The 15,261-nt window shown below is 43.3% G+C and overlaps 1 protein-coding gene across 5 annotated transcripts in view; it reads right to left on the reverse strand.

Annotated features, from left to right (window-relative positions):
- Positions 1-12,701: 12,701 nt before the first annotated feature.
- The window catches only part of ARHGAP24 (Rho GTPase activating protein 24), a 314,093-nt gene continuing 311,533 nt past the window's right edge, over positions 12,702-15,261 (reverse strand). For all 5 annotated transcript variants that reach the window (XM_033160681.1, XM_033160676.1, XM_033160679.1 and 2 more), the window contains one exon: positions 12,702-13,553. In XM_033160681.1, coding sequence (XP_033016572.1) covers positions 13,310-13,553 — 244 coding nt within the window. In that variant the 3' untranslated portion in view covers positions 12,702-13,309. The remainder of the gene's footprint in view (positions 13,554-15,261) is intronic.

Raw genomic sequence — 15,261 nt, forward strand, 5'->3', positions numbered from 1 at the left:
TCCCAACACTAATTGGAAGGACAGTGAACGGCTAGCTGCTTTCAGCTTTACAATTTCCCTCTTTGCTACCTTTTCATTGCAACACATAATCTGAAAATTCCCCAGACCTACAGGAAAAGTGGGTACACAAGCAGTGACCTGACCCCCTGCCCCCAAATCAGATATACAGATTCTACAGATGCAAGTGTGCATGAAGGGATGGCAACCCAACATTTTTTTCTTTTGAGAATCTGAAGTGTCATGTACTACCCTATGTTGAAATTTGTCCAGTAGACCAGGAGTCAAAACTTTAGGGATTAACCTCTAAGAGTCAGCCTTTATGCCATAATCAAATGGCACAAAATACGAACAAAACTCTTAACATTTATTTTTGGTCAGGTGTGAAACCAGCCATTCCTAACATGGTCGAATAGTGTGAAACTAAACTGATTCTTTTTTTCTTCTTCAATCAAGTGCTAATAATGTTTTCATGAAGACAAATAAATAAACACAGTGGCCACAATCTAACCCCTTTGAGTGACATCCGCCTAGACCAGGCATGGCCAAACTTGGCCCTCCAGCTGTTTTGGGACTACAATTCCCATCACCCCTGACCACTGGTCCTGTTAGCTAGGGATGATGGGAGTTGTAGTCCCAAAACAGCTGGAGGGCCAAGTTTGGCCATGCCTGGTCTAGACTGAACCACATATTCTTTATCTTCTGAAAGGTGGCCATAAACATATTTAGAAGCATATCCTTCCTGAAATAGTTATGACCAGACAATTTCATTTCCACTTACTAAATAAAGATGTAGGGCAGGTAGAATTTTCCTGAAATAAAAAGGAACAGAACACTTTTCGTTAGTGCAGTATGTATAGCAGCAATAAGCAAAAAGCCACTACTGCAATAATAATAATAATAACTAAATAGAAATAAATAGCAATATAGGGGGAAATCCATCAATTGCTGCCGGCGCATCACAGTAACCACATGCATCTTCCATTGAAATGGAAGCCACAAGGCAGCTTTGATTTATCTCCCCACGTATTCTTTCTGAAAGCCATGAAACGATATCCGTGTGTGGCCCTAACCTTAACTCGGCCCACATGAAAACCCAATGCACAAGAAATGGCAGTGCTTTAATGGGACACAGTAGTGCACTGAGGATGCCACAAAGGCAATAACAGAGAAATGACGTTCTAAGCAATAATGGCAATAATGGCATCTGCTAGCTGTGTAAAACTTTGTTGCCCAGATATAATGGGCAATTAAAAACAAACAAACAAATAAGCCACTTTCCACTGTCCACCGTTTTGGTGCTGAGACCACAGGTAACAGGGAGCCTTTTGGAATTACAAGACCATTAGCTTGTCAATATCAGAAGCCACAATCCATAACAGCGTTGAAGCATCCAGACTCGATGGTGATACTAAGTTACTCAGGGGTGGGGGGTGAAATCCCATTAGAGAGTTTCAGAAAACTCCCCTGAATGCATGACTGGGGAATAGAATGGCAGATGAAGTTCCATGTAAGTGCCAAGCCATGTTCATTGGGAAAAGATAAAACGAAACTCAGTAATAATCTGCAGCCAGCAAGGAAAGACAGATAACCTTGAGATCATAGAGTGTTTACCAAAAACATCAGTTGACTGTACTGCAGCTGTGAAAAAAAGGCAGATGTGGTGTTAGGAATTATTAGGCAAGAAGCTGGAAACCAAGCAAGCACAGATTCTGAAACTGTTACAGAAATTTAGAAGTGTCATTCTGGCCGACTGACATAACAGAAATGATATAATCAGAATATAGAAAAATGAGGGGATCTAAAATATTTTCAAGGCATAGCTGCCAACTCCCCCCCCCCCTTTTTTTAGGGAAATTCCCTTATTCCAGCACCGTTTCCCATTGCAAAAAAAGGGAAAGTTGACAGCTATGGCCGTTATGCAGAAAAAAGGAAGGTTGACAGCTCTGTTCAAGGGCCTTAGTTTCTTTCTTAGGGTGACATGTCTAAAATGTTAGGGGGCTTGGCTAAGGGAGCGGAAAATGTAGCATGGGCCTGACAGAGACGTATAAAACAATTAACACTTTGGGAAAAGCAAGTAAGGAGAGAAAGTATCTCTTTCTAAATACTGGTGCTTGAGGAAGGTTGGCCAATGGCATACGGGGAAACTGATTGGCAATGATTCCAACCAAAGAAAAATGACTACACAGGATGGCTTTTTTTAAAAAAAGGCTTTAAACACAATTCAAGAGGGTCGTCCATCACTGGTCACCTACCTCGTTGCCATTTCAGACATTCTAGTGTATGTAGGGCAGATCAGAAGATGATAAAAGCAAGGGATCAACAGTTAGCGGGAGGCTGCTGCCTTGCCTTAAATTTAGCTTCTGAAATTTTGTCTGTAAGACACAATTCTGTAAATTTGGTCCTGCCTATACATTAGTGGCAGATGACTGAGCCACCCATAACTTGCCCGCTGAAAGATGGCAACCCTGTCAGTGCTGTAGCAGGTCCAGTCTGGAAGGGAGGCCACAAATGCTGAGACAAAATGGGAGCTGAGAAATGAATATCCTTCCCGTGGCACATCTGCCTTTTGACTTTCATGCCACATTCTCATATCTGTTCTTCTACATCTTGCTGGCCCCGTAGCATACCTTCCTCAAGTGCTTTTGCCTGCCTGAATTGCATCTTTGAATTGTGGTGATCCATCTTGCTTGGCTGGATGGAGCATGGGGTGGGGTGGAATAGCCTCATGACCTCTGCATGGCTGCAATGTAGCCTTCTTAGCAAAGGTAAGAGGCACATATATTGCCGCGCCCCCCCCCAATCACCACTAGGAAGGTTTCCCAAAAGAGAACGTGACCCTCAGACAGAAAAGGGTTCCTCACATCTGTTCAAAGAGGTGGTGCTCTAGAAGATATCCTTCTATTTGCATCAAAACCTAAGAGCTGCTGTCTCAGAAGGCAGGGCTAGGCACATTAGATGTTCGGCTCATAGCAGCAAGATCTTGAACCGCAGCCAATCACAAATTCATTTTGCTAGTGTTATTGACATTGTTTTTCATTTCCTCAGAATACTCAGGAGTTTCAGCTTTCTTTCAGGTGGCAACCTCCAAATTCACCTTGAATGCTTTAGGTGAAATTTGGCACAAGACTTAAGCCCATGCAGCGCCCCCCCCCCCCGGGCTGTTGTGCAGCTATTAAAGGCACAAAGCCCCCCCCCACAAGGAAGAAGGTGGCAAATCTACTCTCAGCTCTTGAGTAATGCTTTGTAGAAAACAGAGTTCCCACCAGTGTTTTTAGGGCATTTTGAAAACGCAACCACCATGATCTTATTTGTGTATTTCTCACAAACTGCTGGAGAGGTGGCATTTACCTGCCCAGGCTTCGTCCCATGAGTGTAGGCTTGGCTCCTATGAGTGAAAGTCCACCGTCTATAAAGAAATCTCTGCCTATAAGGCAGCTATGTAGTGCAGTGGGTTAGAGTCTCAGACTAGCATCAAGGAGATACGAGTTCAACTTCCCATGAATCTCAGTGGTTGACTTTTGGGCCAGCCACGAATGCCCAGCCTAAGCTACCTTACCTGTCATTCTGAGAAGAAACTTATGAGGGCAAGATCATGAGCGCATTGGAGGAAAGGTGGGATATGGATGTAATAAGTACAGTGAAACTCTTCCACTAAATATTCATTTTCTATGTGTATTTGATCATCTATATGCAGTGGTTGGGTCTAGTTCACAGACTTGGAGGTGGAAATGATGAAACAGGGCTAAGAAAAGTAGTTTTGGGAACTTCTTGCAGATCTCCAGGTGGTTTGGAGTAGATTTACAAAATAACTCCCCCTAAATTATACTGCTGAAATGAAGGAATGGGTGGGTGAGGAGTGTTATCATTGTGTGGAGCAACTGTGAGTTCAGGTGCCTTAGAATGCTTTGATTCTAAGTGTTTATATTTTGCACCTGGCTGCAGTTGGTGTCTCTCAGGTTCTGGAAAAAGGAAAGCCAGTTCTCCAGGCTTCTGTTCATCCCTGAAATAGAGGACTTTCAAGAGGACAAGGGTTCCTATATTTGTCCCAGCTTTGCAGAAGTAGCAGATGAAACTTTTACCACCTCTGCAGCCCCACAGTAAGAGAATTTAACCTGCTTTCTTAGTTCAGTGAAATTGTTCTGGAAGCTCTGTTCTCAGTTGTGTCTGACTTGAATGTTTTTTGTAGAGAAGGCTACTGGCCAAGTATGTATTTTACAAGGAATAATTAGATTTTGTATGGCTAGTTTGGGGAAGCATACTGGTTTAGTATGGCTTATTTTTAAGAAAAGGAAGCTGGTAGTTTTGCTAGGTATGTGCAAATGTTTGGTCTCTTGATGGGCTGCTAAATTTAATATGAGTTTGCCTTTTTTTAAAGACTGGAAATTGTCCATATAATATTGACTAGAACCCTGCACAGTCAAGGGTCTGATGGTTGAGCTGGTTTGAATTTCAAAGGATGGTTTTAATGGAGGGAGGGTAACACAGTGGACTTGAATTATTTCACAGATGTGTAAGAACTTAATGAGGAAAAAGCTTTTTGGACCAAGGGGAGGGAAGAAATGTGTCTTTTTCCAACTGATGAGCTGGAGAAAAATAGCCCTGCTCATATGATATACTAGATTTCATTTTCTTATAAAAAGAATGCTTGGCTCATGGGCTGTGTTATTCAAACTTCATTTCTGTTCAGAAATGAAAAATGGGAGCCTGTAGTCAATGGTCCATCTACTTTAGGAATAGCTTCTGTAAAGTCAATAACTCCAAAGAGCTGCACAGATTGAGGCTTAACTAGTTTCTGGAGCGCTGCCTTAAACGAGAGAACTTTGATTTGAAACGGCTTATTCCTATCTTATATAATTAACAACTTAAGGCACTTTTTTATATGTTGAAAGTAATAATCTGAGCTCAGCAGACTCTGTGAAATTGGTGGCGAGATTCTTAATTTAAAGAACGGTGAGAATGTGCTTGTCCAAAGACCAAACTAGACATGACTGTAATTGCACGATTAGATTTAACGTGTCTGGTTTGAGCATTTTTAAATAGCAGCCAGGGTGGAGGGAACTAGGGAGGGGGATGAATTTGGCACTGTGTCAGATTCAGGGGGTTAACCCTATCTGCCGGTGTAGCAGTCCCAATGAAGACGACACACACGGATCTGATCTCTTCCCCCTTGTTCATTTGCAATTACATTAACATCTTATTTGGGTGGTATCTGGAGGAAGGAGACCCCCCCCCCCGGATTTTGTGACCTTCAGTGGCCAGGAAAAATTTCTACAGTCTATGTGCATATGGCAGAAGGTTGTCTCAGTCCCCCCTTTCTTTTTCTGGGTTTCTTTTTCATTGTTAAAAGTGTTGCCATTGCTTGAAGAGCTGGCGCAATGTTCCCAGGGGGCATTCTTGGTTACAGTATCTAAAATGATTGCCCCCCCCCACTCCTGCCCCCTCATACCTATTATGGCAAGTCCCCTAGCAATTTCTTCAATTCACCCAGAACCCTCCACCCCAGTTTCACAGGAAACAAATGATTCTGTAAAAGAGCATGTGTGTTGGCCAGGGGGACAACAACGACTTTTAGCCATGTCTTCTTCGATTAAGCTTTCATGACTCTAAAACAGTTTCAATTTATGTACCCTTTGACTGGATTGTGGATTGGGTTTCCCATCTTGAAAAGAATAGGGAAAGGGATGAAATTGCCCTGAGAAGTAATATTATAAATCAAAAGGCACATTGAGACACCTCCGAAGAAAAGGAGAGTCAAAATATCCAAAGGTGTTCCTTCTAATAATTTCAAAATTTAGGGCATTTTTATAAGTGACACTCCTTTACTCCCAAGTTGATAATTTGTGCCAGTGTTTTTAATGCTAAGTAGGGCAGGGGCGCAAGAGCTAGTTATTAAATCAATGTTCATTCAAGCAAATGCAAGACTTAAATTCAATTTCAGGCGTGGGAAATGCAAAATGCGAGTTTTGTGTTTTTGGGTAGCAATTTAATCTTTCTTTCCACCCCTTTAAAAAATCTGTTTGCCCACCCTTGAATTCCTGAATTGGCATTACAGTTCCATCTTGGCATTGCTTTGGGACTATAATTAGGAAACAGGGACACTCCCCCCCAAAAAAAATTCTGGCTGTAGTTGTATACAATAATGTGTTGCGTGTGACTGGTAGTCCAAGAGAGAGTGCAGGCATGTGCACTCCACTGCGTGCACTCATAAAATATACAACTGCGTTCTGTCAATGTACATGGATATCTCCTACTGGATTGGGGTGTATGAATTTTGTAAGGATAGTCCTTTATCCCTGAAACGTGCATGGATGCTTTCCCAAGGTGAATATCAGCAGTCCTGTATAGACACAGGTAGCCCTGCTAGGCAAATGTGCCACCTTTTGTAACACTGTCTTGAGTCTTCCAATCCTTGACTTTTGAGTCTTACAATGTGCTTTAGCATAATGAAGCTCAAAGAAAGAGCAAAAGACCTGCATTTTCAAGGCTTGGTTCCCAGTATCTTCAGATAATAGCAGGAGCTGGCCTGAGGTCCTAGACAACAGCTAGTCAGAGTAGGTCTCCCTGAAGCAGACAGATAACCCAACTCAGTTTAAGGCAGCTCTCTGATACTGGCTTCAGTGGAACTAGACGACCTTTGGGCAACTTTAAAAATAAAACGAGATTCACTAAATGCAACAAATTGGTTGCTTTTGGTTGAGCAGGGCTGTACATTTCTCCTAAGATACATAGTATGTAAATATCCTGATTTTTCTCCCTCTCTCTTTGTAACTTGTCTGTAACAATCCATCACTCTGTCTGTATTTCTCAAAGACCACTGTACACCTCCATATGGTTCCTCCGATCGTTTCCTCTGTTGGCAATCAGCCGATAAAGAAAAGGGTCGGGGGCTTCAATATGTATATAGAGAATTATGTATATTTAGTAAATTTGAGTAAGTGGGACTTACGGCCAGTAATACATTTTGCAGCAATGGTACCAGGATCTTCCCAACCCAACTAGCGAAACCAAACTGTTCACCTTGCCATGTCCATCCTGTAATAAGACCTAAGTTGCACCCGCCTGTAGTTCTGCATGATTGGACTTCCAAATATAATTCACAATGACCAGGAGTGTAACTTCTCAGTGTTGATAAAAGTAGTTTTTATATCTCTATATATATGCGGAGAAAAAACACACACAAAACAAAGAGCCACTGTTCAGCATCAAGAATGGAAGAGGAAAAAGTGTCCAACTCCATTGCAAGGTCTTAGTTTTGAACGTGATAAGTAAACAACCTGTGAGTATGGATGAACTGACAAATGTGACATTTGATAAGGAAATGAACCTCATTACATTTTGTTTACTTCTTCAGTCGTTTTTACTTTCTACCTTTCATTGTTTCCTGTGGGTGGTACGAGGGGGAACGGAGGGGTCTTGGCTTTGTTCATCAACCTTTTGTGGATCAATGTTGAGTCGATGCATTCTGACTTCTGTTTGTTTTGAGTTATTAAAAGCAGAAGGGAATCTATTTTCCCCTTTGTGCCAAAAAAAGAAAAAAAACACCATTTGGAGTTCATGTCTAAATACTTCGTCTCGTTGTTTTGATTCTTTGGGGTTATGGTCTGTGCACAGGTTTAAATATACACAATTTTCGATAGATTGAAATGTATAGCTTTTCCAACAAAGCTGTGGAGCACAGGGGAGCATCACTTTCGGCCACACAACAATAATAAGTATTATAATAAAATGTTATTATTATTTCTACCCTGCCCATCTGACTGGGTTGCCCCAGCAACCCTGGACAGCTTCCGAAATATATAGAAACATAATAAAACATTAAACATTAACACACACACACACACACACACACACACACACACACCGAGAGAGAGAGAGAGATTGACTTACAACATAAAAAACTTAGGTAAAATGAAAAAACTACACATATAAATATAATATACAAAGTACAACAGTAGACGCCAGAAGCACAGCAACAAAGAAAGCAGCAATAAAGCCAGAGAAACCAACCATCACTTTAAACCAAACACCTGATGAAACAAAATGATTTTCAAAGAGTGTTATAATAGCTGTAGCATGGTGAAGGAGTTATGTGACCTAGGCCAGCTTTCCCCAATATGGTTCCTTGTACATGTTTAGCACTCCAACTCCTGTCATCCCTGATAATTGTCCATGCTGGCTGGAACTGATGAGAGTTGGAGTCCAAAACATCTGGAGGACATCAAATTGAGGAAGCCTAGGCACTGCAATGAAGGGGGGGGAGTCCTAGCTCAAATATATGTTATATATGTACTGATGGGACATGGAGGAGAGCCTCCACGGAAGATTCAGTGGGCAAGCTAACTCATTCACAGTAGGAGGCAGATGTTTAGATAATCTGGTTTCAAAATGTATGGGTCTCTAAAAGTCATAAACAGCATTTTGAGTGTTAAACGAACTGGGAATAATATAACGCATGACTCTTAATAGCAGTTGCCGCAGCATTCCATACCAGCTTCAATTTTTACACATTTTCCAGAGAGTGTTATGGTAGTCCGACGTGGATGCGTGATAATGACCAGATCTGTCTTCTCCATGGAAAGGCACCAAAGTTCACCAAAAGAAGTTGTGGAAAAATGTTCCCAGCTACAATCTCTATCCCACAGGAGCAAAGCCAGACTCCAAGCTGCGGGGCTGATCCTTCAGTGGCAATGCACCCCTGTCCAAAAATGTCGTACTTTGCAGTGAGGGAAGGCTGCGGCTCGATGCATTACGAGCTGTGGCTCAAGCTGGGTGCAAAGTGAGGCAAGGTTCAGTCTGGTTGCAAGGTTCAGGCTGTGCTATAGGAACACAGAGCTCTGGTGCTGCTTTTCAGCAATAAATATACAATACAATACAACACCCTTATTGGCATAAATAAGACAAACAAAAACCCTCTGTATATGCTAAAATTCTAAAACATATGATGTAAAATAAGGGGGGGAGGGAAAGGGGGAGAGATCTTCGACAACCACTATTATTCAGGCCAGAGCGCCCCAGATTTTACTTCAAAAATCCTGGTCAGAAATTGTGCCATAACTCTAGTGACTTCAGGAGAATCATCCCTCAACAAGAACTGGACTACGAGTTGTTTATTAGAGGGGGCCCTGAGCCATAGCGAGGACATCGAAGAATCATTAAAAAGAGGGCAGTCCAAAACCATGTGGTCAATAGAATCGGGTACATTTTGACCACAAGAGCAGAGTCTGTTCTGGAAAGGGGTACATCTAAACCTTCTAGATAGCACAGCGGATGGAAAGGCATTCAAGCGCGCCAACATAAATACTCTGCGATGTAAATATACTGAGACACAGTCCTATATCGTGGCAGCTGCTATATTCCAGTTGTTAGCCCTGCCTGCACTGGAATGTGCTTTTTCAGGTAGAGGTCCAACCTGTTCTTCTAGTCTCCTACTGCAACAAAGCAGGGTAGCCTCTTGTCTTCTGCATTGGAGCACAAGGATGGTTGTGCCACTTCCTGAGCCCAGAGGACCACCAGGACCACAGGCTCCTCTGTTGGAAGCATATTTAGAGCTGGCTTTACAGATTCCTTGACTTCATCCCCTAAAGAAGGAGAGCCTAACTCTAGGGTCATGACAAAAACAGGCTAGATGCCTAACCCTCAACCAACTTCCATATTGGCCAAAAGCATGGAAGTTGGCTGCACAAGAAACTACTCTAGATTACAGTACCAATCTTACTACTTGACAAGGCAGAGTGTGGTCCATTAATTCTAACTGGGCACTGCCCTGCCAACCTTCGTCTGCCCTCAGCCAGCCTACCCCACACCCTGCCTGCCATTGGCACTGATCCCACCTACTTCCCCTGCCTTTTGCCCTACTGATCTCATTGGGCACCAGTCACAAAGCATGTTGCATAGAGTTGTCTGAAGGCCCCTTTCACAATATTATGGGCTCATAGCTCATGCCTGACAAGAGCGCTTGCTTCCTAACACTAGTTTCTTATAGCAGAACAGAGCAGACAATGCTAACCTTGTTTTTCCTGGCAAAATCGTTCATGACACACAGTGATGAAAACTTGGGGAGAGCAGTGAACTGAACCTGCTATGTGCTGATGGATTTCAAAGCAAGGGCTTGTACTGGGCCACAATGTAAAGCCGGTCTGTTGCATATGACTTTTGGACTGGGTTTCCCATGCGTGGCTTCAACTATGCCCCCGGAGACACATCAGATGGGGCTTCCTTTGATATGTCAGAAACAGTCATTGACCTCATTCCACCAGAGGAATGACACAAGAGAAAGGGTTAACTTCAGCCCCCAAGCTAATGGGTCCCTGATTAAATATGGGGCTCCTTGCCACTGTTTCAGGGCAAAATATACGATCACAGCTCTCACACGTAGGTCTGGCTGCAGGTTTGAGGGTTCCCGTGGCAACTTCCTATCTGGTGCCCCCCTTCTCCGATATTAGTGGGCCCTCTGGTGGGCTTACGCTATTTAAATTTCCCACAATGCTCCAAATATAACTGTTGCTGCAAGGCATTGTGGGAATTTAAAATGTTATGTTGGTTTGTGGCAGTTGGCACAGGTCAGAGAATTGATTCATGGGAGTCGTTGGTAGTGGGCTCTGCTAGGATGCTGGTAACGGTCTGAAGCTGCTGTTTGCTGACTCTTGAGTCTTCTGCCACAACATAGCCAGTGTGACTTTCAGAGTATGAGGGAAATGCCATGGGAGATGGGGCAAAATGTGTCATTCACCCGCATGGCTGGCTTCCCTGCAATACTAATGATGATGGTTTGAGAGCTAGGTGCGCCCTTACTCCAAACCCACCATTCTGAGCTTTGTTAGCATTGATTGTTGAGTTTGGCATCAAGGGATGATTTGTGTGGGCAAAATAGCCATCAGGGACTTCAGTAATATGATGCCCTGAGGACAAAATCCCCCCCCCCCATTTTTTATTTTCATAATAATTCATTTTTGTACAGTTGCTTTTTATGGACCTTCTCGGTAGTTACACGTATAAATATAGGATGATGTTGATGATTTTGCACCCCCCTTGGCCTAGTGCCCTGGTCAAGGGAACAGCCCACACCACCCTAAATCTGGTGCTGTACCCATGGCAATCCCCCCCCCACCTTTCCAGTGGGCGAGTTTATAGTATACTGCATCTGAGAGTCAACATGTTTTGAATAACCAAGTGGTGCTTGTGTGACATGTAAAGGTAAAGGGACCCCTGATCATTAAGTCCAGTCGCAGACGACTTGGGGGTTGCGGTGCTCATTTCGCTTTACTGGCCGAGGGAGCCAGCATACAGCTTCGGGGTCATGTGGCCAGCATGACTAAGCCGCTTCTGGCGAACCAGGGCAGCGCATGGAAACACCGTTTACCTTCCTGCCGGAGCGGTACCTATTTATCTACTTGCACTTTGACGTGCTTTCGAACTGCTAGGTGGGCAGGAGCTGGGACTGAGCAACGGGAGCTCACCCTGTTGCAAAGATTCGAACCGCCAACCTTTCGATCGGCAAGCCCTAGGCTCTGTGGTTTAGACCACAGCGCCACCCGCGTCCTTTCTGTGTGACATGGGCCTGCTCTTAATGCAATAAGGCATTAGAACTAGCTGGTTTGAAGGTGGGGAAAAAGTGTAAGGAATCTTAAAATGCCACTCCAGTCCTGGTTGAATCCTGCTCAGCTGGAAAGCACCCTACATAGACTGGTCTTGCATTGCTTCCAACTAATCCCCAGATCTTGGGTGAATTAATTGCCCTGGGAATATAATTCCACACACAGGGCAGACAATGGGCATGCTCTTGCTCATGCCTCTGTTGTCCTGAGCATGCAAATGAGGCACTCTAGAGGGAGCTCTCAATTGATCATGAATCACCTTCACACATGAGGCTTAATAGTATGCAACTGAATCCCTCTTACGAATACTGACACTCCGGAGATGACTTGGGAGCAACGTGGTGCCAACTACAAGGAACTCAACATCTACATCAGGTAACAAGGGTAAGTGAGGTGAGGAAAAAAACTATAATGAGGTATAGGGAAAGAGAATTTCACGAGTATGTTTGACCCAACCTATTTTGCAACAGCCAAATAATCATAATATAAAGAACAATGACAATAACATAATGGTTCTCCTAAGTACAGGGACAACCTTGTCGCCCACTGCATCCTCTTCTGACATCTGCTTTCTGTCTGCGCCCCCTTCTGCTAAAACCCCATCAATGATTGCTCTCCCAGGGGCCAAATATAGTTTAGATCTTCTTTAAATAGCAGCCTTGGGGAAGAAAGCAACCAGGACTGGGACAATGGTGTATGGAGAAGTTAACTCTATAACTCCACTATCACCCAAAGACATTGTGGTCCACCCCAAATATCCCTTGAAGCTGCTATATGACACTGGAGGGACACAGCAATTGGCATATACCGGAGGAAGGATGGTAACAAGTGCTGCAGGCCTGATCCTGACTGTCCACCCCTCCCCCAGTGGCTGCTTTTTGAAAAACAAGAATGCATTCCAAAATTACATGTTGGATATAATGTGCAGTTTGATCCAGAATAGGACACACTGTCTTCAAGGGAGGGCTAATTGCAGCACCGCACATGTACAGGAAATACTGGATTGTGTTTTCTAACTGATAGATCCCCAAAAGAAAGAAAGAAAGAAAAGAGTTCCAACTTATTAGATGCTCATGTTATATTTTTATAAAATTATTTACACCTCTCTTTTTTGGTCATGGGCAAATCCATTGGCACAAACAGCACAGTCACACAATATCCTTTTTGTTTTGTTTAATAGCTAACATTATATATATAGATATCTATATATATAGATAGATGTGTATCTTAATTCCCCAGCGAGAGGGGCAACCAAAGGAAAAAAAAAGTAATATACAAAATAAGCTGATGGTGACACAATGCCAAAAATAGCTTATTATGTTAATTAAGTGCAAGGGGAAAAAAGCCTCAATATAAAGCTTAATTGCAATGAAGGTTCCGTTTGCCAGTTTAAATATAAGACTTGCATTAAAATATTTCTTCTTGTCTCTTACTATCCCCCCTTCCCTCGGATGACCTATTTAAAATCTATATACACAAATCCAGTTGTAACACTTAACGGTTGCATTACGATGCATTCAAAGAATATGATTTCTCAATTAAAAAGTACACATGGCAGATGTGGTTGGTGGACATAGGCATGGCGTCTTCTTCTGAGGGTCGACGTTACGTTGAGTGCTAGCCTCAGTCAGGTGACCAGTCACCTGTTACAATATAATATCCCAACAACCCTCTTCCCAGAATCCCACAGTCTTGGTCAGCAGCAGCAGCAGCGCTCACTGGATCCATATGGTGTTCCCTCTTTCTGGCCGACGTGTCTCGACTGTCAGCTCCCCAAATGTCGAGAAGAACTGCTCCATCTCCTTCTGCAGCATGTCGTTCCTCTTCTCTGCATCTTCTTTGGCCCGCTCAGCATTGCGCATTTTAATCTCCACCATGGTGAACTTTTTCTTCTCCTGTTCCAGTTCATCATGCAAGCCAAGCATTTCTGTCTCCAGGGAGAGATTCCTTTGTTCAAGACTGGAGGAACAAAAGAAGACAAAAGGGCTTAGTATACTTTGGTACAACTCAATGCTCATGGGCACCGAAAGAAGGATAGTTCGGTAACAGTCGGTAGAGCATGAGACTCTTAATCTCAAGGTTGTGGGTTTGAGCCCCATGCATTGTGTGTGTGTGTGTGGGGGGGGGTTGGACTGCAATAGATGACCCCTTGTGGCCCCATCCAACTCTACAATTCTAGAATTCTAGTTAACACAGGGTGCCAGTTACATAGATGTAAGCCCCACTGAACTCAGCATACACAAAGACATGTGGCAAAGTTGTGGTGTTATGGGTTAGAGAAAAACAAACAGAACTGGAGACACCTGTCGGGGACTGTGCTGAGGAGGGCAGCACTAAGGAGGAATGGTGGGAGCCTCCCCCTCCCAGGAGCAGGAGGACAGTATAGATTTGGAACAGTGGTTTGCAGAGGGGCATAGTTCAGAAGGCAGAAGCTGGGAAATACTGGTTGGGGAACAGCTAGGAGAAGAAACACTAGAAGAGAGAGGGTTAACAGATTCACAGTCGTTGGACAGCATTCACTCCCCTTCTCCATAGACACGGAGAGCTCAGAAAGTCTCAGAACAGAAAGTGCAAAGGATACAAACTCAGATTACAAGATGTAGGAGTGATGTAGATTAAAAGGGATGGAGGGGTGTGTGATCCTTAATTGGGAGCACCGCCATTTCTAGGAGACATGTTCTTTGTTCTCTCACTGTGATTATTAAAGTTTCTAACTGGTAAGACACTTCTTTCGTTTGATCTTTGTTTATTGCTATGGGGGAGGAAGCAGATTCTCCAAAGCCTGACAACACCCTTCTCCAAGGATGGATCTAATAAGCCAGTTGACAACCTACATGTGAAAAGGCCCAGAGAATGTTCTAGGGGCACATGATATACAGTTGTACTCTTGAAGCTAAGCACGCCTGCTTTGGAACTGTATGCGAGCCATTGTGGGGATGGGAGGTAAACAAAAAGTTACAATAATATAAAAAAAACCATTTCAGGATGGGATTATTTAGAACAGAGGAGAGGAGAGGAATGGTACTTTTTTTTACTGGCTGCTTCACTAATCTCTTTCAGCTCCCTTCCTTCCTCAAGGTACTTGGAGGGGAGGAAGAATTGCACAGGCAGGGAATTTTTGCTGCTTGAGTCAAAGGATGAAGTACCTTGCACATTGCATGTGTAGAAGCTTAATAATAATAATAATAATAATAATAATAATAATAAATACTTTAAAAATTATTTATACCCCACCCATCTGGCTGGGTTTCCCAAGCCACTCTGGGTGGCTCCCAACAGAATATAAAAAATACGATAAAGCATCAAACATTAAAAAACTTCCCTAATCAGGGCTGCCTTCAGATGTTATCCAAAAGTCAGATAGTTGTTTATTTCCTTGACATCTGGTGAGAGGGCGTTCCACAGGGTGGGTGCCACTACCGAGAAGGCCCTCTGCCTGGTTCCCTGTAACCTCACTTCTCGCAGTGAGAGAAGTGCCAGAAATAAAACACCAAGGCTATTTATAGTTAGGCTCACAGGGGACCTGGGATATAGTTCTTCAGGGGTATTCAAATAGACATGCATAGTTAGTAAATTTCTGGAATCTAATAAAATATAACAGATTGGGACGGACAAGGAAGTGGGCAAGATGTTATTTTGAGGTTAAACCCTTGGAACAAAAGTCTGG

Source organism: Lacerta agilis, chromosome 9 (assembly GCF_009819535.1).
Source record: "Lacerta agilis isolate rLacAgi1 chromosome 9, rLacAgi1.pri, whole genome shotgun sequence".
Lineage (NCBI taxonomy): Eukaryota > Metazoa > Chordata > Lepidosauria > Squamata > Lacertidae > Lacerta > Lacerta agilis.